At 39.3% G+C, this 26,212-nt stretch overlaps 2 protein-coding genes across 3 annotated transcripts in view; both read right to left on the minus strand.

The window, feature by feature from the left end:
• epb41l5 (erythrocyte membrane protein band 4.1 like 5) overlaps nt 1-13,441 on the minus strand; it is a 28,613-nt gene extending 15,172 nt beyond the window's left edge. For both annotated transcript variants that reach the window (XM_088415778.1, XM_088415777.1), the window contains exons 1-11: nt 12,984-13,441; nt 11,349-11,560; nt 6,877-6,981; nt 4,626-4,668; nt 4,312-4,390; nt 3,696-3,740; nt 3,547-3,599; nt 1,077-1,197; nt 836-923; nt 465-553; nt 245-314 (exon numbers count right to left, since the gene is read on the minus strand). In XM_088415778.1, coding sequence (XP_088271904.1) covers nt 245-314; nt 465-553; nt 836-923; nt 1,077-1,197; nt 3,547-3,599; nt 3,696-3,740; nt 4,312-4,390; nt 4,626-4,668; nt 6,877-6,981; nt 11,349-11,528 — 873 coding nt within the window. In that variant the 5' untranslated portion in view covers nt 11,529-11,560; nt 12,984-13,441. The remainder of the gene's footprint in view (nt 1-244; nt 315-464; nt 554-835; nt 924-1,076; nt 1,198-3,546; nt 3,600-3,695; nt 3,741-4,311; nt 4,391-4,625; nt 4,669-6,876; nt 6,982-11,348; nt 11,561-12,983) is intronic.
• A 626-nt stretch (nt 13,442-14,067) lies between these two features.
• ptpn4a (protein tyrosine phosphatase non-receptor type 4a) overlaps nt 14,068-26,212 on the minus strand; it is a 46,606-nt gene continuing 34,461 nt past the window's right edge. The window contains exons 16-27 of the mRNA XM_088415297.1: nt 24,812-24,971; nt 24,306-24,389; nt 24,088-24,144; nt 23,815-23,971; nt 21,814-21,980; nt 21,623-21,713; nt 21,434-21,495; nt 21,122-21,268; nt 20,815-20,943; nt 18,682-18,830; nt 18,377-18,512; nt 14,068-18,309 (exon numbers count right to left, since the gene is read on the minus strand). Of these exons, the coding sequence (XP_088271423.1) occupies nt 17,974-18,309; nt 18,377-18,512; nt 18,682-18,830; nt 20,815-20,943; nt 21,122-21,268; nt 21,434-21,495; nt 21,623-21,713; nt 21,814-21,980; nt 23,815-23,971; nt 24,088-24,144; nt 24,306-24,389; nt 24,812-24,971 (1,675 nt within the window). The 3' untranslated portion in view covers nt 14,068-17,973. The remainder of the gene's footprint in view (nt 18,310-18,376; nt 18,513-18,681; nt 18,831-20,814; nt 20,944-21,121; nt 21,269-21,433; nt 21,496-21,622; nt 21,714-21,813; nt 21,981-23,814; nt 23,972-24,087; nt 24,145-24,305; nt 24,390-24,811; nt 24,972-26,212) is intronic.

A 26,212-nucleotide genomic window follows, 5' to 3' on the forward strand; every position in this document is an offset into this window, starting at 1 on the left:
AAAGTGTTGACAGTAGGACAGTAGTGTTGACAAGTAGGATTATAATTAGGTGCAGTACGTGAGATAAATTGATGCATTTTGGTGCATAATTCAATAGCAAATGAAAACTGTGCAACACACGTCACTGAAATGTGGAGGGAAATTGATGAATAAAGCCAGCGAATAGCTCCCATGCTAATGATTTTCATTTTTTTCCACAATAAGCTCTGAGCGAATATTTGTGTGTGTGTGTGTGCATTTTTACCTGGTCATCATCTTCCACCACCACCAAAGTCAGCTTGCTCTTTTTGAAATCCAGACGAGTGATCTTAGGCCTACAAAAAGAAAAACATAAAATCCTCAACATATAAAAGGGTAAATATATATATATATATATATATATATATATATATATATATATATATATATATGTATAAAAAACTGCAACACACGTCTGAGGCTCTACTGGGTCATAACATACATACCAGAAAAAGAGACCAATCTTGGTTTGTCCCTCAAAGACCAAAACCCCAGTAGGTGTCAAACCCAGACTGTACTCATTGCCATCTCGTGCCTGGGTATTGAAAGAAGGATGTCAAATGAAAGGAGGCGCAAATACCAACATCTTTGTTCATCAAATCTCAACATCAAATAAAATTTAAAAAAGTGAGTTTCAATGTAGCCCACCAGGCAAGTTCTCATTCTTTTGAACAGTGGATCCAATTTGCATATTTAAGTGTTTTCCACTACAGTTTTCTATTTGTAATTCACATGCTGGCCATGTCCCCAAATGCCCCAATTTCCCCCAATGGGATGCAATTTCAATCAATTATCAAAAATGAGGTGTGTCACTCACCTGAACCATATGCATGTCCACACCATACATTTCCAGCCATTTTGCTTTATTCAAGTAGTTTATCTCAGCCTGGGCCGGTGTTTGACCTCTAAACGTGTAAAACAAACAAACATGCACACACAAAAAGAGAAATGTTGTATTAGCTACAGAAACAATCCGCTACTTAGTAGTAAAATTTGTTTGGGAATTTTATGCCAGTATTGTGTGCAGAATGAGAAGGTGCCAAACAAGACAATGCAACCTGCACTCCTTCCATGCGTTGTAGATAGCCAGCTCCACGTCCTCTGTTTGTTCCGGAATAAATCTGAATTCTGACACCAGGTCCAGATTGTGTTCTAGTGGATCACAATCACCAAGTTCCGCTGGGAAAATAATAATTACAATCATTAGTTTGCATGTTCTTTAGATATGTGCAAATGTTGTTACATGCATACGCAAATTAAAACTCAATCTACAGACACAAAATCACAGCACGTGGCCAAGCCATCCCAAAAACATTGCAAACCAAACAGATGTCACACATACAAAGAAATATTGGACTAAACATACCTATATTAATCTAACCCTACCTCAACTATACAGGTGATTACCAATTTAAGGAAAAAACATAAGCGATAACTCAGTGTGTTGAGACTAAGACAAAAGGGGATGAAAGCCTCTTATCTGTAGCGGAAGGAAGGATGTTGATTAAACTTTGAATCCTGGAAGCCTTTCTCCCACAGTGAGTAAAGTCTGAGCAAAATGATGAAAGGTGCAGGGGCAAAAATAAATAAATAACCCCCCCACCCCATCTTTTAAGAGAATGTGAAAAGGAGAAAGCTCAACAATGGTGGGCGAGGGGGGTGGAGGTGGGGTGGGGGGTGCTGGATTAGGAGGCCACTGAAGAGGATGGAGCACTAATGAGCTGGCATTTACCCTACAGTGACTCTAGAAGTGTGTGTGTGCGTTACAAAGTTCCTTCATGTCCAGCGTAGTCACACAAACACTGAAGAATAGCGAATGTAAAAGGTCTACACACCCCTGTTTGGTTTGTGAGGGGAAAATAAAATGTTGGGGGGGGAATAAAAACAAACGATGCGATTGCAAAGTGTTCAAAATGACGCTATTACCATATATAATCGTGATAGTTTCTACATCATCAACATTCAACATCATACGCCAACAGGCATTTGTAAAGTTTTGAATTTGCTGTAAAAAAAATAAATAAATACAAAGCAAGTAAATGTCTTGGCAGCGGAAACATTAGCGAGCCAGTTTTGAAACAGTTAATGAAGTTATGTTTGCTCAGGTGGCTCGCTGGAATGAAAAACCACAATCAGAGAAACGAACGCGCTAGACATCAAAATAAAACATTCGTATAATGTAATGCTTAATTGAAGGTTGTGATGGATGACTTCCCATTTGTTTACTGCGGCATAAAAGTAACATACTTTCCGCACTATAAGGCGCAACTTTAATAAATGGCATAATTTAAAACTGTTTTTATATAAAGGTCGCACCACATTATAAGGCGCATAGAATAGAAGCTACAGTAGCGGCAGGGGTTGGGTTATGCATCTGTTAGATGGAGCTGCGTAAGGGGAATGTCAACAAAACAATCAGATAAGTCAGTCAAACTGAAAATATATTGTTTTGTTGATTTAAAAACAGTTTCATAAAATCATGCTTTCTTTTCCAAAAACTTGGACTAAATTAATAAATAATTTGCTTCAAAACTGGAGCATATCCAGGGGACTAATATTTCAAATTGGGGTTTATAAAAAAATTAATTATAAATAGAACATTTATAAATGAAATATAAAGGTAAAATTTGAAGAATTTACATAAGTACACAAGTTATTTATTTTTTCTTCCCCTCAAAATGAAAACTCACAGTTCACGCACTGTAAAAGGTGCACTGTCAACTTTTGAGAAAATTGAAGGCTTTTAGGTGTGCCTTATAGTGTGGAAAACACGATTCAACGAGCCGAATTAAAAAGTTCTAAATTTTGGCCCGCAATTGTCCAAGTGAAGTCCGCCTGTTAGATTTAAACTCAGCCATGTTTGTAATGAGGTCGATCCCTTTAAAAAAAAAAAAAAAGTTAAAATCTTTTTACATATGGTCGACGATTGGCACAAAAACAAAAATCATTTGTCGGTTAAGAAACCTCACTGATTGTCGAATACTTAGAACATAAATTTCAAGACCAAACAATCGTAAACAGCACTTTGCATTCACTTTATCAAGTAGACTGTGTCCTAATACAGTACAGTACAGTAGTTAGAAACGTCCTCATGTCATAGCTGCATCTTAAATGCAACCCCAACAGGGAAGTTAAGAGGATGACCATAAAACTTTTGAAAACCAACCAAAAGGCGAGAATTTCTGATGGTGTCACAACAAGAATGGAATCTGATGACGCACATATTTGGCACTTTGTCACTTTATAAAGCATTGTGTCATCAGGTTAGCCTTGGCAGGACCACGTTGGAATGACACATAGGTTAATTTTTAAAAGCTCTTCAGTTAGAAAATACCATCCGGATTAGTAACAATCCTTAGACGACATGCGGAGGGGGTGAAAAGATTTAACCTCTGTGAACAAACAATATGGAATGTGGGCCAAAATCATCCTACTGGACGCAAACAAAAGCTTTTACGACTAAAAGCCTACAACCACTGAAAATACCGTTGCATCAAACCATTTTTGATTCCTGCTTAGCCGACTTACCTTGTAGAGCGAAGGCAGCCAACTCCACAGCTGTCTCAAACGGGCATTCCAGTCTGAAATTGTAGACAGTCTTGGTAAGATACACAAAAAGTCACCGCAGAAAAATACTTTTTTAAAAATATCTTAATGCAAAAAAAAAAAAATCTTACTTTCCACTGAGAATATCTTGTTTTAACTGCAACACAAAAAGGTATCTGAAAAACACACCCAAAAAAACGTCGTCAAACAAGGTGACTAATATAATTTCAATAACATGGGTTATAAGCAGGTACTCTGTTCCAAATGAAGGGGATGTCACGTAAAAGAAAAATTCCATTTGATTCGTTGATTAATTGTGTTTTTTTGGCCTATGCATGCAATCATAAAGTTGTTGGAATATGCTTGGTAAGCAACTTTGGGTATTAAAGGCCAAATGAAATCAAACTGTCGCAAAATAAAGAAAAAAACGACAGTTTTGAGCGCATTTACTGTAAGGTTATACTGATGCAATGTTCGCTGAGCACTCACAACACGGAAAATCTGCAACAAACTTAACTTAACCAGCAACAAATATATAACTTGCACATATGACCTACAAAAAATGAAGAACTGACAAAGATTTGGTCAATTTTGCTATATTTTTTATATTGTTGCCAAACTGTTGGTGCGTCCGGTACACGGCAACATTGAAAATACTGGAATTTTACCTTGAAATAAAGGGTGCATCACATATCTGGGGATTTATGGTAAATCATGATAAAAATGCAATCGTCTAAGATAACTCACCTGGTAAGCTCCTCGTGCAGATTGTTTGGCTCGGAGGAGTAGAACTTAACCCTCATATGAAGGCAGTACGGCGGGCCAACTAAAAGATTTGAAATGACAGCAGGACGTCAAGGTTGTTAAGCATGACAACAGTTTAGTGCACGCAATAACACCCGTCAGGAAAATGTGAAATTAAACAGCAAAGCCAGATGCATATTTTGCACAGAGATTTGCAATACTCCGAAAACTTTTTTGTGTGTATTTTGCTGTTGCTCGTAAGAGGGTCAAGAAAAATGTTACCGTTCATGTTCAGGAATAAGAGAAAGAGGACTTACTTTTCACTTGTTTTTTAATACTTTTCGTAACATCAATCCAGTGCTGAAAGGAAAAAAAAAAACATTAAAGAAAGTTATATGGACAAAACGTATTGGATCTCATGAGAGTGTTCACAGGTTACTAATGAATTGGCAAAACAACGTATACTGTATATTTATGTTGACCCAGCTGTCTCCCACACACCCGCTTTGCTTTCTTCTACGCTAAACGTGCACGAAGGAAGTCAGGAGCCGGCGACTGTGATGGAGCACGTGTAAGTGAGTGAAAGAGCAAAAAACTCGGAGCGCCGTGGCGTTCTCTCCCCCGCATTCCTCCGGTTAGCCTTCGCTCCCACTTTTCACAAACTACCTCTAGCCCTCAATGATTTGTCGCTCCCCTGCTCTAAATCTTGCAGTGTCAGTCCTCGCTCCTTTTTTATGGCGCTCGCTGGGCATCGGCGCCAAGAGCCGGGGTTACGGGCACTCCGAGAACTAAAAACAAGTCTTGGTCCCAACACCGGCTGATTCGCTAAGCTTACAAGAGCGCCAGAACCAATCCTTTTAGTCCAGTCAATGATGAGGTGATGTCGGTGTCAGTTTGATTGTTCAGCTCAAACGTGAAAATCGCAAATTATAACGGTGTGTTAATAATGTTTTGGGTAATGTGCTTATTTGGAAGATTGATGGAAAAAGAGCAATTTGATTGTACAGTGGACCCCGGCCATAAAAAAATAATCCATTCCAGAGTTGGGATCTTGAGGGCAAATCGTCGTATATTCTATGGTAATTAGTTAATGAGTATAAAACCCCAGGTAAAGACATCAAAATTGTATATACACGTTTTAAAAACGAGTAACAAAAGGGTATTGTAAGTGCTATTTGCATATAATATACATGGATATAATTATTACACCATTAAAAAAAAAAAAAAATATATATATATATATATATATATATATATATATATATATGTATAAAAGGGAAGATGAAATTTTATTTACCTTTGAGTGATGTTGAGTTGAGCTAGTTACAGCCATAATCCCTAGCGAGAGTAGCCTAGCCTAGCCTTTTTCGTATTTCTTGATTACAGTGGACCCCCGGGTTACGGCATCCCTGGCTGACGTTTTTTTACATTACAAAGCGGAATATTACATTTATTCATCCCCTCTTTACAGCATTTTTCCTGCTTTAAGCCATCAACAACTATCATGACCTGAGGCGATGGCTGTCTTTATATTGTTTTGTCTCCCTCTTCAGGCGTATTTAGGTACCCGTAAGTGCTCTTATTTTCTGGTTGCGTCAAACTGCCTGCGTTGTAACACATCCCTAAGATTCTGATCTGCTATTGGTCGGTGTCATGGTGTTAGTAAGATGGCGTCACTACAATGCTGACATGCTCAAGACTTGATCTAGTGTGAATGCTTACAATATCGTATTTATTGTGCATTTTAGTGCTAATTTCTAACTTTAATTGGTTAGCCATGGGTCCCAAGATTGCTAGTGATGTTAAAGGGAGAAGTAAGAAGATGATTATCAAGAGATAATCAAGAAATACAAAGAAGGCTAAACTAGGCTAGGCTACCCTCACTAGGGATTATAGCTCTAGTCATATATTATATATATATATATATATATATATATATATATATATATATATATATATATATATATATATATATATATATATATATATATATATATATATATATATAAATTGCACTTACTATATTATTTTGTTACCAATTTTTAATACGGATATACAATTTTGATGTTTTTACCTGGGGTTTTATACCCAATAGCTAATTAGAATAGGTTTCTATTATCCGCCAAACAAACCATTTCGCCTTTCGTTCCAAACCCCGGAACAGATTCATTTCTGATAGCGGGAGTTCACTGTATCTCTAGCTTTGTTTCCATACTGATCATCAAAAACAACCTGAAAGGGCTGACCAAGTTTCTGAACAGTTACTAATATACAAAACAAATGATCAAGCACAAATATAATAATAAATAAACACAAATGTAATGTACGTGTTTCACACACTCTTGCAGATTGAGAGTCTGCCTTAACATTAGTCACTGAGGAAAAATGTTCACAGTGAAGTTTTGAGGGTTTGCGGAAACTTTTTTTTTTAATAATCAAATTCTTGCACTTGATAGTGGCCCAGCCCATGTACTACAAAAACACAGTTTATATTTTAGAGGAAAGCATATCACAGACATGTAAAGACACCAGGGAAATGCTTAAAAAAAAAAAAAAAAAACGCCTCACCGGAACTTGTGCAGAGTCCATGAAGCGTAGTCCAAAGTAGTCTTTTTCTACAATGTCCAGATGGTACATGATCTGGTCGAACAGCTCCTCACCTTTGGCTTTTTTCTGATGAGAGGGCCCATGAAAAAAAAAAGAGCAGTTAGGTTTCTCAGTACTGAATGATCTTTTTAAAGTATCAGAGTACCAACATGGTGTAAGCAAGCAACACGTTCTATGTTTTTCTTTCCCATTGTGTTCTTTTGTGGTTCCTGTGTTTCATTTTGTGTTTGTGTTTGACTGAGTAAATCTTCCAAACAGTCTACATAGGAGGAAGCGTTTCCAGCAAAGGCTGTACCAGTTACTGCCTGTGTTCTGCCTGGGACTGGAAGATCTCTCCCTCACATGCAGACGCACACACACACACACACACACACATTTGTCTTCCCAACCTCAACTTGAGGCATGGCGACAGTGTTGCCATGGCAACGGGGGTTTAAGTGCCCCCGACACCCTAGAGCTGAGAGAATTGAGGAGCTGAACACACCATGTGAGCACCTGATATTTTGCGACCATTCCACTTGTTTTGTACGATATTTGATGATACTACGTGCAGAATACAAAAATTACAATGTCACAAAATCCCTGTTATTGCAAAAGCATTTCTTCATGCGTTAATTAATTGTATTTCCCGCACTACAAGGCGCACTGGATTATAAGGTGCACCTTCAATAAATGGCCTATTTTTAAAACGGTTTTCATATGTAGGGCGTATTATAAGGCGCGTAGAATAGAAGCTACAGTAATGGCTGGGTTTGCATTATGCATCCACTAGATGGAACTGTGCTAAAGACAATGTCAACAAGAGATCAGGATAAGTCAGTCAACCCTTTCAATAAGAAATTAAGAATAAGAATAATTTGTGGTAAGTATTACCTGAAGAAAAAAATATTACATTAAAAGACTGTTTAAATCAGCGCCTCTCAATTATGTTTACAAAGCCCCCCTAGGAAAGACAAAACATTTTGTGATTATTATCTAGAAAAGAAAAATGTGTATAAGTGGCCAGACATTTTATCCATTTTAACATTTACAAAAGGACAAAAGCAATATCAATAAACTTTTAACCCTAACCCTAAGCCCCTCAATGACAACTTTGATGTTAAAAAATATTGTTTTGTTGATTTAAAAACAGTTTTTGGATTTATTTGATGAAATCTTGCTTTCTTTGACAAAAAATTGTCCACATATAAATTACTTCAAAATTCGAGCATATATAGCGTATCAAAATTTCAAACAGGGTGTTACAAAAACTTCAATTGTAAAAACAAAAAATATATTTATAACTGAAATGCAGAGGTGAAAATTGAAGAATTTACATGGCCATAAAGATATTTTAGTTTTTCGTCCGCCAAAAATCAAAACTCGCAGTTTATGGGCTGTACAGGGCGCGTGGGATTATAAGGTACGCGGTCATCTTTTGAGAAAAATGCTGGAAAACATGGGATTTGTATTTTGTTTTTCTCAAATGTGGGATACTGCGATGTAACAAATTTAAGGACATGACCCATCATCAGTGACCAAAGTTTGTTCACGCACACACAGTTAATAGTGCGCAACTCAAGGGGGGGTCGGCCCCATGCTAGCTGGCATAGATGAGGAGGCACAGCGCACCCCTACAGTACTTTTGGGAGGGAGAGAGACGGCGTACAAAGGCCTCATTGTGTACGTGTGTTTGTGTGAGAGCATGTGTGCCATGCTTTGTTACAGTGCTTCAAGTTTTTTGTTTCCTTCTTTTGCTCTCTCTCAGCATGCCATTACACAAATGTGGCTCAACCAGTGAGGTAGACGGCTACATATCAGTTGCTCAATGTCCGCACATGTTCGGTGAATGAACCAAGAATTCAACTAAAATGATGCAATATAAATTGCTTTCTCATTGTGGGCAAGTAAAAGCTCTTAAAAGTAAACAATCAAAGATGAATAACTTGATTGGATACTGGTACGGTGTTTTCCGCACTATAAAGCCTTTGATTTTCTCAAAAGCTGACTGTGCGCCCTATAATCCGGTGCGCTTTATGCGGGAAATAAACCGTGAGTTTTCATTTTTGAACATTTTACCTCTGCATTTCAGTCATAAATGTATTTTCTACAATTATATTTTTTATACATCCCACCCTGTTGGAAAATTTAATTTATATGGGGACAAGGTACAAAACTGCAAGTTTTTGCAAAACAAAGCGTGATTTGATAAAACACATCCTGAAACAGTTTTTAAATCAACAAAACAATATATTTCAAGGTTTTTGGTTGCAATTTGATGAAACAAACGTTTAATATTCAATTGAATCATCATTATATTCGTTGAAACTCTTGATTCCTCTTGGCATTGATGCAGTATTTTGAAGTAATCAAGAGGCACTGTATTATTCTTCAGATAGTACTTTCCACATATCATCTTTATTCCTAATTTCTGATTAAAAAGTTTGACTATTTGATTGTTTTGTTGACATTTCCTTGAGCACAGCTCCATCTAGTGGATGCATAACACGACCCCAGCCACTGCTGTTGCTTCTGTTCTATGCGCCTTGAAAAGCGGTGCACCCTATATATGAAAACAGTTTTAAAATAGGCCATTCGTTGAAGGTGCGCCCTTAAGGTAATGAATATTTTTCAGGTAGGCGTCATAGCTTGGTTATTTGCTTCTGGCAGAAAAAGGTCACTTCATTTGAAATGGTACTACGGAACACAAACATGCAGTTTGGATGGACTACAAAGCCACTAGCGCTAACTGCAACCGGTTGGCTGCTAAAAGCACAGTCAAAAGAATCTGCAAAAAGCACCCCTTCTCCATCATCATAACAATAAGGTGTGTGAAGGAGTGGAATATTCTATTAATTAATAAATACCACAAGGGTATTATTACACCAGAATTAATCGTGAGAAAAGTGATGTTATTTTCCTTTTAAAATGAATAAAGGTGTTAAGATTGTGACACATTGCTTATTTCTACTATCATTTGTTACAATTTACAAGAGAATCTTAGAAATCCAATGCAAAATTGAGGCATTATAAGCCCTGAAGCAGAGTCCATTTGAAGTTTCAATGTTAACTCCTTTTTGGGACTGTGGCATTTATGAAACTATTTGCCATAAGACGGCTCAGGGGGGATATGATCCAAAAAATCTGGTCTGGACAACATTCTTTAGTTGGAATTGCGTTTTGGGGAATATATGCTTGATTCCCCCAGTCGGCTCACTTTTGTGCAAAAAAACAAAACAAAAAACATTACATACAATAACTTGTGAACTTAAACAACTATGTATGGGTTGAATAAATAACAACATTTGTGGATTCCTCCGGGCAAACAAAGATAAAGAAAACTCTGTGATTTCGAAGAGGAGTTCAAAGTGATGGACTGCGGGTGTCATGTGACGTGGTCATGTGATTAAGCGTGTTGTCCAGAGCAGAGAGGATCATGGAATTACAGGTGATCAGCCACTGAAGTATACACACCCGCAAGCGAATAAGCTTCAAGGGGCCGTGCTACTGACATGACAACATAGCGGTCGCCGCCGTGAACATCGGCGCCCAACTGTTATTAAGTACTTGGAATCAGACATATTTACATCATTAACACAGATACTTTTATGATATTAACATACGATGGAACTTGACGGCTTCAGGAAGTGCTTTGGGGGCATTGTAAATATTAAATGGTCGCAAAATGCAACAATGATCGCCTGTCATCTCATATTTTGTGGATTTCAATTTTTGGTGGATTTCCAATCTTTAATCCAGCAATGCGCATTGTCAAAACGGAAGCTTGGTTTCCCGTTTGATCTCATTTCTTCTAATTAGGTTAGAAAAAATGGAAAAGCTGTAGTTTCAAATAAAACAAATAAATTATAGTAGCACAAACATATTGTGTCATTTTCTGAACCAAATGCCGTAGAATTCTCAACATTGTGGACTTCTTGGGCTCGTGGACCACTTGATGGCGCAATATAGCAAATGAAGCACCATGAAGCTTCATTGCTTTATGAAGCGGCATTTGGCCATCACTATTCAGAACTTGTAGTGATGCATATTTGTGTTGGGCACTATAACTCACATTTTCCACAACACTTGGGCAATATTTTGTCCAAACCCTTTGATCTTTACATCAAAAGCATTTCACAAAAGGAGACAATTGAAAGAAGACACTAGGGAGTTTAAATTTCACCCGGAGGGCGACAACATGTCAAAGTTAAACATGGCACAATCACTTAGTTATCACACTACCAGGAGTGAGCTGAAATACCACGAGAATGATGCGGAAGAAAATGATCAAAATAGTGCACAAGCGTTACAGTCCCAACCTCAGATGAACCACACATTAAATAAACGTCATATATTCTACTTTCGCTGGTTTTGTGTCATATAAACATGCATTCATTCTGCCAGAGCCCATTTTTTCAATTTTCTACCACGATACAGCAAAGAGACGCTCTTACCGGCAAGTCGACGCTGACATCGGTTCCATCCAACAAAGACACGCGGCAGGTTATGATAGACTTGGCATCTCCGGCTGCCGGGATGTGCGTCGTAGCGCGCTGCGCCTCCCGTAGCCGCGTTTTTTCGGCATGTTTGCGGATGGAGCGTCGCCCAAGGGTCCTGCGCAGGAAACTCAGCATGCTGGCAGTGAGGGAGGGTCACGCTACACCACCTATATCAATGACAACGCGGGTGTTTTTTAAAATGCGGGATGGGATGAGGAAACATACATAGGAACTAGTGTGATGTCCTAATGAGCTGAAATTTCACCCAGATGGTGATGACAAAGTTGAAAATGGCAAGACCGCTTTGATTGTTATTACACTACCAGGAGTTTCATGTCAGCTAAAATTACAGCAAAATGTTGTCCTAGTTTTTGATTTTTACAAAGGTTTTTCACATCAAAGGGAACACATTGAAAAAAGACAGAAGGGAGCTGAAATTTCACCCAGAAAGCTGAAGCATGAAGTTCAACATGGCAAGACCACTTTGTCATCACACTCCCAGGAGTGCATCCTCATTTGGCTAAAATGACCCAAAAATGTTGTCCTATCCGTTTATTTTTACAAAAACATTTCACATCAAAGAGAAAGCATTGAAAAAAGACAGTAGGGAGCTGAAATTTCACCCAGATGGTGACAATATGCCAATGTTCATCATTACATGACCACTTAGTCATCACACAAGTGGGAGTGTGTCATCACTTGGCTAAAATCACCCCGAAATTTTGTCACATCATTTGATTTTCACAAAGACATTTCACATCAAAGGACAAGCATTTAAGGAAGACACCAGGGAGCTGAAATTTCACCTAGATAGGAACAATATGACAAAGTTCAACATGACATGACTATTTAGTCATCAGACTACCACGAGTGTATCATCACTTGGCTAAAATTACCCCAAATTTTGTCCTATCCTTTGATTTTTTACAAAGGTATTTCACATCAAAAGGAAAGCACTGAAAAAGATAAAAGGGAGCTGAAATTTCACCCAGATCACAACATGTCAAAGTTCAACACGACACGACCACTTAGTCATCACACGGCCAGGAGTGTGACGTCCCTTGGCTAAAATACTGCAAGAATGATGTGGAGAAAATAGCCCCAAAAGAGTGAAAATACTGCACAAGTGTTAAAGAAGCATGTATGACCAACAACTAATTCAAGTCATTTGTGCCATAGGTGAAAAACATGATGTAATTTTGACCAAAAACGTGGGGAAATGAGACTGAACGATAGCGATCACTCACGCAAACGTTCTGACCTTTGACTTGAACGCCCAAGATAGGAAACCTCCCCAAATGTTCGAGGGGACCAACAGTCTAAACGAGGATTATTTTCAGCTTCATTTGTACTCAGCCAGGGGCCTGCAAGTACCTGCAGAACGTCAAGCAACAGGTGTGCGCTTGTTTCGAAGTAGGAGCTACGCCGTAACTTCGGCCACAATTGTAGTGCGAGTGCAGCATTTGTGTCTTGACTCTCCGGTGATTAGAAACAAGCGCCGCCTGGAGCTCTCTTCGCCCGGACCTAAGATACACTTGCCCGGCTGAGGGGACACTTGTGGGTTCGGATGAAGAAGCCAGAGATACTCACCGGAGCTCCTCTTTTTAAATCCAGTGCGAAAGCACGCCCGCTTGCATTTTACACGACCGAAGAGCAACATGAAGCATTTTCCGTGGTCGAACTTCGATTTCTACTTTATTCCGCCTCACGACCCCTGCGCGAGATTTTCCTCTCCTTGGTCCTAACAAAAAAAAAAAAAAAAAAGTAGGAGGCGAAGCTTTCCCCCGGAAATGACGTCAAGATAAACCCCAAACAACAACGTGATTAGCTTTTGGGTTAAAGAAACAACTCCTCTAAGTTTTTTTTTTTTTTCAATAATACGCGTGCATTTGCTTCCACTTAGTAGAACAATTGCACCAAGCAACATTTATCTCTGTTATCAAAGCTACAGCATTTTCATAGTGATATAAAAATATAAAGAAAAACATTCGATACATATTTTTTATCGGTCAAACTGGTAATATTTAAACGAAAACAATGGCACAGATTTCGTTATTTAACATCCAAACTGGTAAAAAAAAAAAAAAAAAAAAAAAAAAAACTAAATCCTCAGTCTACGATATCATCAAATGAAAATCAAATAAAAAAAAGCATGCTTGGTTATCACCTTACTCACCATTTTTTTGTTTCATTTCTATGATCCAAAAATGCCATATATGGATAATTATTGCACTAAATACTGGTCTGTTTCGACATGTATCCATATTAAACGGAATTCCGTCGTAAATTCAGTTTTTCGATTATTTGCGCCCTCTACTGGATCATTTAGAAGCAGCGGTTTCAACTTTTATTAAACAGTGGAGTATGCTACATGTAAATGATTTTCCGATTTTTTTTTTAAAAGATGAACCTATTAATATCTCATGGCACTGATTTATAATGTAAATATGAGACATGTAATGTATAGTTACGATTTTTGTTATTTACTTTGCAGAACTGGAAAAATAGTTAAAAGGATTTATCCGAGTCACCTTTTAAATAAAAAAAAATGACTTGAGGTGTGTAGATTTTATATCGATATGAATTAAGAAATGTCTATCCAATTACCAAGTGCTCATTATATGAATTTTTTTGCCTCACTTTTGCAGTGTGTAAATCTGAAGCGACATTTCCATGCTTTGACAGACAAGCTTTAATTGTTCACAATCAAGCTTATAGACACGTCCAAAGCACCAGTAAAACCAGGATTCCAGTCAGAAAAGAAACAAGACATTTATACGACACACAAAAAACTTCATTTAAAATATAAGGAAAAACATTTGTCTTGGGGTTTTAGCATATATGTATATATCCGCCGGTATAGATTGTGTCAAATAAAATCAAGAAGTTTGGAAGTACACACCAGTTGTGGAACATTTTGAATCATCCAGAGGAAAACAACAAAAATACTTCTGCTCACAATTGATTTTCCCTTTTATTTTAAAGATTTTTTTTAATGTACAACATTGTATTTACAGGGTCTAGTATTATTTACACAAAATTAACAAGTGGCACTGTGTAGTTAGAACTTTCCCCCTCCCCTCCCTACTCGTGTCGTATTTTTTCAAAACAAGAGAAAATATATCCTAAACATAAAAGGAACTTTTTTTTTCTTCCCACTCGGCATTCTACAAAGTGCTGTCCTTTTCCTAGCCATCTACAAAAGTTTTCATCTTTGCACAGCTAAAGAAGGCCCGTCCCAATTTCTCTAAAACTACGTTCAATCGGTACCAATGACACAAAACATTTCAATTCTACAGCTCCGTTTTTTTTATTTGGGGTAAAACGTCATCAAAGTTGTATTCTTGTTTCAAGGGGCCTTTGGAAAGTGTTGCTTTTCAACAAAATAAAATGAAAAATTGACCAACTTGGCTGCTGAACGCAAAGTTAGCTGGAAGGGAGCAGAGTGATTGTAGTGTTGTTCTTTTGAGGCCAAGCTCAAGGATGTAAAGTACCGTTCCACTTTTCAGACACACCACATGGCGGCAACAACACAAAGCATGGGGAGGATGGGATTAAATGTGCTGTAGGAGCCAGATGATTCTTGGGGGAGAGCTCAATTTCTTGATAGGGAGCAAGCTAGCCCAGCATAAAAGGGGAGGCTGCTTTGCTCAGGACAGGCTAATAATCATGTCAAACGGGGAAAAGAGTTGGCGGCAACCGCTTTCATTCCAGTTAAGAGACAAGCAGGCTTAGAACAGACAGCTCCAAATATTCAATAAGAACAAGGAGGAGTTATACGGATGCATCCAAAAAAAAAAAAAAATAGAACATGGTGAAAAAGTCATTTTTTTTCAGTAGTTCAATATAAAGTGAAGGTGATATTATCTGAGGAACACAAGGGAAAATTCTTTTCAGGTAGCCAAGAACGCTCTACTTTCTCAATTAAATATTTCATTGTTTAATACCGTAATTCCCCAAATACAAGACATTTTTTTGCCCCGTAAAAAATGAAGGCCGGATTTTGAGGAATATTGGTCTGGTAGCCAAATAAGCAGAGTTTTGATGCACAGACAGGCATTCTTATATCGAGTGTATTCCTCCTTAGGATAATTACCGTAATGGGACGAGCAAAACAGACATCAGTTGGTTGTTAGAAGTAAATGCCTGTTGTAGCTAACAGCAGCTCGTGTTAACTGAGGTTGTTACGGCATTATTATCAAAAAAAAAAAAAAAAAGGCAAGCAGACTGAACCAACGTCCGAATCCATCCTTGTTTACACACAGGATTCTTACTAAAACTGAGTAGATAATGTAAAAGCTATGAAGTCTTCAACAGTTTCAACTAAGAGTGCGCCGGTTAGAGAACACAGAAAGGTATTATTCCATTCGGCTTGTTTATTCTTTCGGCATATAAACAGTCATAATCTTGGTGAAACACGGATGGTGCGCAACTTTGGGTATTTATGGCAAAAACTAACTGCGATGCGAGAAAAAAGAAAAAAAAAACAAACAGCTTTGAGTGCATTCAAAGTTACACTGGTTAGGCGTTCACTGACCGCTCACAATGTGGGAAATCTGAAACACACTTAACCCGCAACAAATATATAATTTATGGATACAAGCACAAGAAAATACAAAGTATTTACGATTAATTGTTGCCAGACTGTTGGTGTGTCTTATACACGGTAACATAGAAAATATCAAATTCGACCCAAAACTAAGGGTGCGTCTTTTATACACAGGTGCGTTTTATATTTGGGGAATTACGGTAACCCAATTTCTTAGGATGGCAAATTCCTACATAATCACAGTTTGCTTTTGCAGATTTTTGAGAAAAAATCACCAATTACCGCAATTCCATGGCATCTTGGTGCCATGGAACTATGTTGAAATGAGTCGGGGAGCTTCATTTAGATAAAAGTAGAGATTTGGCATCATCTTGATGCCAGGAAACTACATTGAAGTGCATTGTGGAGCATGAATTCATTTAAAGACGTTCTTCTTCTTGGTGCCAGTGAAGGATTTCAAGTTTGCTTGTGGCACAAAATAGTGCATGCAAATGTGATTAAAAAGAATTTTAAGAGGGAGTGTGTTTATTATTTGCTGATTTTCCTTTGGGAGGGCTTGGTCCCTATCAACGCTTAGCGCTGATGTTTTTTCTTAGCTGTAATGATTATTTGTTACAACTAATGGAAATGAAATACCGTACTGTGTTTCCCTGGGTGTGTAATACATCCATATATTTGTCAAAAGTCTCTTTGAACAGAACTACTTAAGTAAATGACATCTTTTCACAAATTGTAATTTATTACGATGAAAGGGAATCTTTGAAACCCATCCAGTCATCGGGCAATGTGGTGACAAATTAAAGATCATACAGCTATGGAAAGTTAACCCATATTCAACAAATTAAAAAAAAAAAAGAAAAACATGATTTTTTTTTTTTAAATCCATGTTGGAATAGATCACTCGCCGCACACTTATCTTTAAAAACAAGTACCTTGAAATGATGGTGTACAGTACCATTAGATGTCATAAAAAATGATGTATTCATTTTTAAAGTGCCGTATGTTACGCATAAAAAGTATTCAAGGGATAGTGTGACTTTTTCAGAATTCATATTTGAATTGACTCACCAAATCTGAGTATGAACAAGGGTCTCGCTCTGTTTGAAATTTGCCTTTGGCTCAGCTCAAGCTCTTGAGAATTTGCCCAAATGAGGCCCAATAGCAAGTAGCTCTCACAAGAGAAAAACATTTTCTATCCTATTTGATAATAGGGGTCATGAGGGTCAATTTGATTTACCGGTACTTTGACTTCAAGCGATTCATGAACACGCAAAGAAAAAAGAGGGAGGGGCGCCCCCCTTTCAAAAGTTCTGAAGATTGTAAACCTGTTTTGTTCTTCACTATGCCGTATGTCTGCCAGCTGAAAAAAAAGCAAATCAATAAATCACCAGGCTACTTTTTTTTCCTCCCAATGTCCATCTGTCAGTCTGAAACGAGAAAGCTGAGAAAGATCAAAACAATTTAAATAACGTCTTTTTACCATCCTCACACACAAAAAAAAAAAAAAAAAAACTAGAGGGATAAAACGACTAGACTACTTAAAAGTGGAGCGGGACAGCATGATGTCCTTGGACTGGTACAAACATACAAGTCATTTTGTTCAACGGACAAGGTTTGACGTAAAAATAAAACAATAAATACTCTTTTGGGAGGGTGAAAAGATAAGAGGTTTTATCTCTGTATCAGCTAAAATAAAAAGCCCAAGGAAAAAAGGCAGGTCTGTCTGGCAGACTCACTCGCTCACTCACTAACTCGCTCACTCACACACAAAGGAGACAAGGTGACGGGAATGGGGGAGGCAGGAAGCTTTCCATCCCCGCCGTACTCACGCTATGGCACAAAAGCATCTCGGCATCCACACATCTTTGGAGACTTTGTCAGTCTCTAGGGGTACCTTAAAATCAGCGTGTCATTAATCGGAACCTGGTCCTGACTTTTCTGCTGTCTATTTGTTCTTCCCGTTTTTGTTTTCATAAAGTGCAACAGTGCGTTTGTTCTCTCCTCTTGTTCCCGCTTCCCCTGAAAAAAGCGTCACGGGTCGTCGGGATCGGGTTCGGGGTTAACGCTGGTCTCGCTGGTGGCGCTGGCCACGCTGGGCTCCTCCACTTCCTCCTCCGTCACCTCCCCGACGTCCAGGACCTCCACCTCTTCGTCGTCGTCTTCTTCGTCGTCGTCCAGACCTCCTTCCAGGAGCTCCGTCGCCGCCTCCTCCTCGTCCTCCTCCCCTACCTCCGCTTTGTCTTCCCCGTCCCCTATGTTCTCCTCTTCCCGGTTGTCTCGGACCTTGTAGACGGCGGGCGTTAGCGGTCGGACCGAGCCTTCCTCGTAGACCTTCACGATGGCCTCGCACACGAAGCGGTATTGACTCTGTTTGGAGACAAAGACGGGTGAGAGACGGCGGACGAAAGAGGCAAAACTGATAAAATGGACATACGGGTGTCTGGATCATCATGGCTCTCTGGTCTCTCATGGTCCGGACGATTTCCAGAGGGTACACTGGCTGGCCACACTCCATAAGACACAATGCCGTTTCCATGGTGATCAGAACCCCGGTCCGACCGATTCCAGCACTTGGAAAAAAACAGGAAGGCGGATGAATTGATGTCAAAAGTCGCTTAGGTGAAACAGAAGTTAGCTAGATCCACGTAGGGAAATAACAGCTGCTTACACGCTCATTTGCTTGTGAAATAATGAAAAAAAAAAAAAAACAACAACAAACAGAAAAAGCAACACCTGTACCTGCAGTGTACCACCACCGGCTGGTCCTGCCCGGTCCTTTTGCTCCGAACCAAAGCGACAAAGTCCAAGAAATCTGTGGAGTCATCTGGGACGCCGTGGTCGGGCCAAGCCAGGTACTGAATCTGGGTCAGCTCTCTCTGCTGCTCACTCTGAAAAGGTAAACGCATACAAAGTCACGTGACCTCTAATATGACTATCCATCCATCTATTTTCTAGAGCCGCCTATCCTCACATGGCTTGTAGGCTTGCCGTTGCCTATCCCAGCTGACTTCGGGTTGCCAGCCAATTGCAGGGCGCATAGAGAAGCATGCGCCCAATCACACCCGAGTTCAATTTAGTATATCCAATGCATCTGCCATGCATGTTTTTGGAGTGTGGGAGGAAGCCGGAGTGCCCGGAGAGAGCCCACGCCGGCTCAGGGAGAGCATGAAAACTCAACACGAGATGAAAATGAAATATGAACATTTTATTTTCTTCATATGCTTCAACATGCAGGTTAGGATGATTGTAGACTAATTCCACACATAAGTGTGCTGGTGGTCTAAATACTCTACAGTTGTAATCATTTCAGCTTTTTTAGTCATGATATTCAAGATTCAAGAATTTTATGGTCATACACAATGAAATTAATACATAACTGTGATCACTTGGGCCCCGATAGGTGTACATGGGAATTTTCTATCTGATTTCATTTCTCTAAAGAAAAGCAATGTTCCAGTGCAGAAGTCTTACGCTGCCTCAACACTGCAACATGGTCGCTATGGTAACCCTTTGGCAGAATTGCAGCTTTCTAGACCAATGCATTTGGAAAGGCCACGCTACATGTGAAACGGTCAAGAAGGTCAACTGGACACAGATGTGCGCACAAACAAAAGAGTTACACATCTAAGCATAACAGAACAGACTCGGACAAAAAAAGTCAGTTATTATTCTTTCATCTCCTCCAGCGAAGACAATGACTATGCCTGTAGTCTCTAATTTAAACGAACGCAAAGGAACCACCATGACTGTAAACGGCAAACTTGTTGTCTCCCTTTTTGCCTTTCATCGTGCGACTTCACTCCTCTTCTGCGTTTTTGTTCTTTTACAAGAATCTGACTGACTAGGGGTGGTTGGGTTGTCATGGTAACCCGCTCTCAATGCGCGGTCCACATGCAGGAGCAGCGGGAGCCCGAAAAAGAACAGCCCACACCGCTCGCTATGGCAACACACCTCCTCTGGCTCCTCAGCAGCTCATTCTTTCCGAAAAGCCGTCCGCTCTCGCGCCATGTTTCCTCTCTAATCTCCCCTGCTGTTTCTCTGCCCCTCCCTGTCGTTCGACGGGACTTATTGGGGGCCGAAACGTTTATGCAACATCCTGCTTGGGATGAACCGCTCAGATCCCGCATGATGACATTTTGAATGCGGTTTTCGATTCAAAATATATTTCGTCTCACAATTAACATCTCTTAGGAGAGGTACAGCAGATTTTTGGTGGCGTTCCTTTGCTAAGGCGAAGGCTTAATGTGAATTTGCAAATGAGTCACAACACAATGTAGTCTATTACTCATCGACACAGTAGTCAAGTCAAAAGTTCTAGCCCGTAAAAGGAAAAACAATGAAAAGTAAATGTAGAGGCGCACGGGATAAGGTGCAACTTTAACGAATGGCCTATTTTCGAACTTCTCATATAAAAGGCAAAATAAGCCGCATAAAATAGAAGCTACAGTAGTGGCCGGGGTCGCGTAACGCATCTACTAGATGGAGCAGTGCTCAAGGGAATGTGAACAAAACAATCGAATGTCAAACTTTTCAATCAGAAGTTAAATTAGAATAAAGATGAATTAGAGAAAGTAATACCTCAAGAATGGGGAAAAATACCTCTTCCTTACATTTTAAGACTGTTTGGATCAATACCAAGACAAATCAAGACTTTAAAAGAATATAATTTGCGGTTTATGCGCAATATAAGGCGCAGCAGATTATAAAGTGCGCTGTCAGCTTCTGAGACAATCGAAGGCTTCTAGGTGCACTTTTAGGGTGCGTAAAATACGGTAGACTTGTTTTTGGAACATCAGGAGAATACCGTACTGACACCCGTGGTATTTTTTGTCACCAACATAAAACACTCATAGTTTTAATATTCGGTCTTACCTGTAAGTGTGTGAGGGTCATTTCGCGGACCAGGAAGGCCGAATTGCCCTCCTCGTTGTGGCATGTAACAGTGAAGTCTCCGTAGGGAGCGCTGTTGCCTGGATTGGGCCAGTACTGGTGGCACTTCACCTAGACCCAAAACGTAGGACTTAGTAAATACAGTCGCAAGGAAGTTACAGTTTTGTTTCAAGAACTCTCCAGTTCCTGATTAAATAGTAATCATTCGCTAGCTAAGTGAATTATATAAACGCTTGTGACAGTTATATAATCAATGAGTGCTGATTTTAAATGAAAATCCTGAACATACCCGTCCTCTCTCGACCTGCGTTGTGAGCATGACCACCATGGACGAACCCTGCTCCCAGGTCATTTGCCAGAAGTCAGGGCAGGTGTTGGGCAAAGGACCCTGGCAGGCTATATAGCGATTTATCAGACTGGAGGCGGGGATCTCCATCTGCACAAAAAGGGGTTAAAATACATCTTAAGCCTCAATTTTTATCTGAAATGTAATCATTTTCAGCATGCTGAGTGCAAAAGAATGTATTGTCAGATCATCATAAAAAAAACTGACATAACAATTGTGAATTTCTACAAATGTGAGCTCCGAACCCAAACTCACATTGATGTAATTTGCATTGATGTAGTCATCTGTGCTTTTCAGAATGACCCGCGTGGCATCGTCTTTAGAAGGCGCGAGATGGGAGAAAAAGCAACACGAGAAAAAGTGAATGACAACGGCATGTGTCATACATAATGTAAAATTCATAGTTTATTCTCGAGTTCTAAAAATTGTGTGGCAGTCACATACAGGGGGAGATGTCCCTGTAGCGATTTTTGGAAACGTTCTGAGGTAATTTGGCACACAGCATGGTCATCCCGGGCCTCTTCCTGTACAGTTGCTGTAAGAAACAACAGCATACAGTCATTTGACAGATATCCATCACACCAAAAAAAAAAAAAGCTTCATTAAAAAATGACTGTGTGAGAATTTCAACTCACGTCAAACTGAGCCAATATGGCTCCGCTGCTCAGGCCGTCCTTCAGGGCAACCATAGAGTCTCTCAAAGCATGCTGGTCTAGCTGAGTGGGGTCCTGAGGGGACTTCTCTGGGATGTACTGAAAGTCTGGTTCAGAGTCCACCTTCTCCTCCACCACATCGTAGATGGCTAGACGCAAAAAGAAAGAAGTGTTTGCTGTCATCCATTCCATCATAACAAAATTGTGAACGGAGGTTTACACACAAAAACACATTGACACAGGGAGGAGGGATTATTAAACAAGCAACATGAAAAAATGTCATCATTAGATCATTTCCCCATTGAGTATTAGACAAACCAAAGCATACTTGATAAAAATGCTTATCTGCAAACAGACAAGAGCTACATTATACAATTCCTCTTGAGCACCATTTCAAAGTCAATATAAGATTTCTCCCTCCTCACGCCAAATGTGCATGACAATATTTATGACAGCAACACAAAATGGGAGTTAAAGGCTCTTCCAACACATTTAAATGATATGTATCTGCTTTGATGTATGACTGGATGTAAATCCTCCTTTGACCCACTTAACACCAAGCCTTCTAATGATTCATCATCTTCAAACACTCCCTCAAGGTGATGAAAGAACTCTGACGAAGTGAAAACATATCGCTGAGATGCAAAGACAAATGTATTAAACACGCAAAATTATGAATTTATAAAGCCAGAGACCAGATGTGGAGCCTGAGCTTGAAATGAAGGTCCATGTCAAACACTCATCCAGTGCTCTCGTTTGCCCGCGTCCCTGCATCTTAGACGCATAATTTTTACCAGGGACACATAATTGCAAGTCAACATGCACTGTGCAAAGGCGTGACCATTCTTGAAAGTCATCAACCACCTTGTTTTAATTGAAAGCAACTCTGCAATTGTTTTAGTATCAGTGACAATTAAAAGTAATACACAATCAGGTAACAATGAGGCAGGAAGTAAAAAACAAAAACAAAATGCTTTGGAAGACTGAGGAGAGGAACAAAAGAGACATTTTGAAGCTATACAAATGAACACTCAAAATTTCTACCAAATTGAACTACTGTATTTTCCGCACTATAAGGCGCACCTAAAAGCCTTAATTTTTTTAAAAAGCTGATGGTGCGCCTTATAATACGGTGCACCTTGTATATGGATCAATATTGAGATTGGGATTGGTAGATGAGGAATGAAGTGATAAAGTAAGCTTTACCTGTTTCTTTTGTGTGTTTACAGTTGAACAAGGTTGCTCATATTGACATTGAGTTATTATGCTATTGAGAGTTTATAGTTATTATTTGAGTTATTATTGTTATTACTTTGAGTATTACTATATTGTGATTGAAAAAGTTTTAAAATGTGTCATTAATTGCGGGTGTGCCTTATATATGGAAAAGGTTTTAAATTTCATTAATTGAGGGTGCGCCTTATAATCCGGTGCGCCTTATAGTGCGGACAATGCGGTAAGTTATATCAGTGGTCGTGATAAAAAAAAGATGACGACTGATGCTACATGTACGTTCATTTCATTATTTTAATAAATTTTACAGTGACATTATTTGTTAATATCTGTTGTTGGTTTTTGTTCACATCCTGTGACTTTTGTCATTTTTATTGCAGTTTTTGGGACTCCAAACATTTCTGTTGGGACCCATAGCTTTTTTAGTATTGCGAGTCAAGGGGACCCAACAGTTTCCAGAGGTAAAATGAGCACCGTTGATCACATCTTCAAGTCTTCATACAGATCCCAAAATACAAAACATTTAATGTCACATGTAATATTTACTGGTCATTATAACACAAGGTCGAATAGTGTAACAACACATGTCGCTGTTTTTACTTAATTCTGTAGTGTTTTGTAACTATTTTTTTTTTTTTACGCTCTTACTTGGTTTATTTGACAATGTGTCGTTTTCCATTATTTTGTATGGCTTTTGAAAGTTATTCATGGTATTTGGCTGCTTTGGTACAAACAATATGAACATCTTACCGTTTGGCCTGACCAGTAGGATGAGCTCTCCAGAGTGGCTCTCACAGCTAGCCTTGATGAACATAACAACCTGGTCGTGGGTGTGGTCCGAGATGTCCCGCCCGTTAATTAAGACGACCTGGTCGCCTTCATTCAAGCGGGGTACGCACAGGTCGGCCTGTAGCATCAAGTGAGATCAAAACAGTCAAATTGAAGATTTGCGAAGATGCATTTTGAGGTTTAGCATGGAACAGTCTGACTGTATGGCAGTTTAATAGTAGGTGCTCAACTCACTGATGTTCCGGGAGCAACTCTGGACACTATGATGGGCATCTTCTGGTCAGCTCCACCCTGGACACACACACATAGATACGCTGAGGCAAAATAGGTCAACTTTTGTCTAAACATGTTGGGGGAGTAGACTTCTTAGCATGCACAGAAATACAACAAACCAGTTCAAAAATCACAAATAAAAAACACAGAATTTCCCCCTTTTTTTTTTTTAGTCCTACCTTAACGTTAAAGCCAAAACGTCCATGTTCATCAGGTCTCATCTTGATCAAGACCAGATTATCATGAGGAACGACTCCATTTAACTGAAAGAACAAGTCAACAACGCATTAAACCTAAATGTACCGCCATGTGTCTGTTTCTGACACATGAGTACAATGACATAGTTCTGAGAAAAGGAACATTTTGTCTCTATTAGCCTGACCATCTCCAGTCAGATATCATTCAAGATTAACAATCTTTATAAACCTAAGAAACTGTGGAGCCAATATTAACACTCTTATTACTTACATACAGTAAGAGCCAATACCACCATTCAACTTCATATTCATTGCTGTTCTCTGGACTGGTCGCCAGTCAATTTGAGCACATACATTCAGCCAAATATTCAGATTCACATTCTCCTCTCTGAGGCAATTTAGAGCCTTCAGATCACTGGGACAGCAGTGAATGAGTTAACACTATACAAAAGTGCTCTGTCGTCGTCCCCGGTCGCCCCTTGACTGACCGTGGTCTTTTCGGTGTTGGCAGGAACGTCGTACATTTCGTTGAGGTGGTTGTCCAAGAGGCTCTGCTGCGAGTGGGCTTGAATGATCTGGCTCAATGTTTTCCTGCTTAGCTGCTTGGGAGGCAGAGCGGGAGGTTGCCCGTCCACACCATCAGGAGAACTGGGCAACAGAGGGAGGAAAAAACAAAAAGAGAATCAAAATTGCATTATGTGGATACACTATATTAAAATGTCATTACTCATCTACAAAGTGAAGCAAGCATTTATTTAAAAACAAAAACAAAACAAAAAAGGTAGGCCAAGAAAAGATTAAGTGAGAAGATCCCAAGAGTGCTGATAGCGTTGTCTATGTCACAATGAATTCATTTCAAAAATGTGCTTTCAAGAGGAAGGAAAACACCCGCAAGCTTATCGCCGCGACAGTGACAGTTGTGAATGTGAAAGGTTCATCAGGTAATTCTACTAAGAGCAACATGGCAAAGGGTAAAAGCCAGGCGCCACATACTGTCAGTGTGTGTGTGTGTGTGTGTGTGTGTGCGAGTAGGGCGAGGGGCATGTTCCTCCTTGGAGATGAGCGCAGCAGTCAAACATTATTGCTTTTGTTTTGACTGCTGTTACTTTTGCCACTTTGTGCTTTAACACACACACACACACACACACACACACACTGGCTTTAAACAAGGTCAGCAGGGCCGCAATGCACAGCAGACCAGAGAATATTGGATGAGTAACAGATGGAAAAAAAAAAAGATTCAAACCTTCTAAATTAGCCAAGTATCGACGTTAAATAGACCGATTAAGTCGTCATTTGAATGAAAAAAAAAATCATTTTTCTCTTTAGGCTAAAGACAATGAATAGGCGACAGGTCATGAAAGCTAAGCCTGCCTTTTTCATCGTGACATTTTTCAAAACGGCTTTCTTTAGTTATGTGGAAAAATAATAGTAATTTGTACTAAAACATGTCGTTGTGATAAAAGGGTAAACTCGTGTCAGCGAAGAACAAAATCTAACCATAGATAATATGTGACGTCTGACAATGAGAAGGCAGGTGATTATGTCATCATTTTGGCGCGGGAACAAGCGAATGAAACAACAATTTGGCAGTGCTATATGTGTGTGTGTGTGTGTGTGTGTGTGTGTGTGTGTGTGTGTGTGTGTGTGTGTATGTGTGCACATGCTTTGAAGGTAGCAGAATATTACAGTAAACATTTGCTGCTTTATGCAGTGGGGAAGTAGACAAATATATTGACAGACTGATAAACTACTATTTTACACAATTTTGTTAACTAATTATTGATACTTGTTGCCTTTACTTTGTTTTTAACTCATACATTAGTCAAAACAGTAAACTAACAGATAGCCGACTGCAGAAATGCCAAAAAAAAAATAAATAAATAAGT

Source organism: Hippichthys cyanospilos, chromosome 5, assembly GCF_059441005.1.
Source record: "Hippichthys cyanospilos isolate Australia breed blue-spotted pipefish chromosome 5, RoL_Hcya_1.0, whole genome shotgun sequence".
Classification (NCBI taxonomy): Eukaryota; Metazoa; Chordata; class Actinopteri; order Syngnathiformes; family Syngnathidae; genus Hippichthys; species Hippichthys cyanospilos.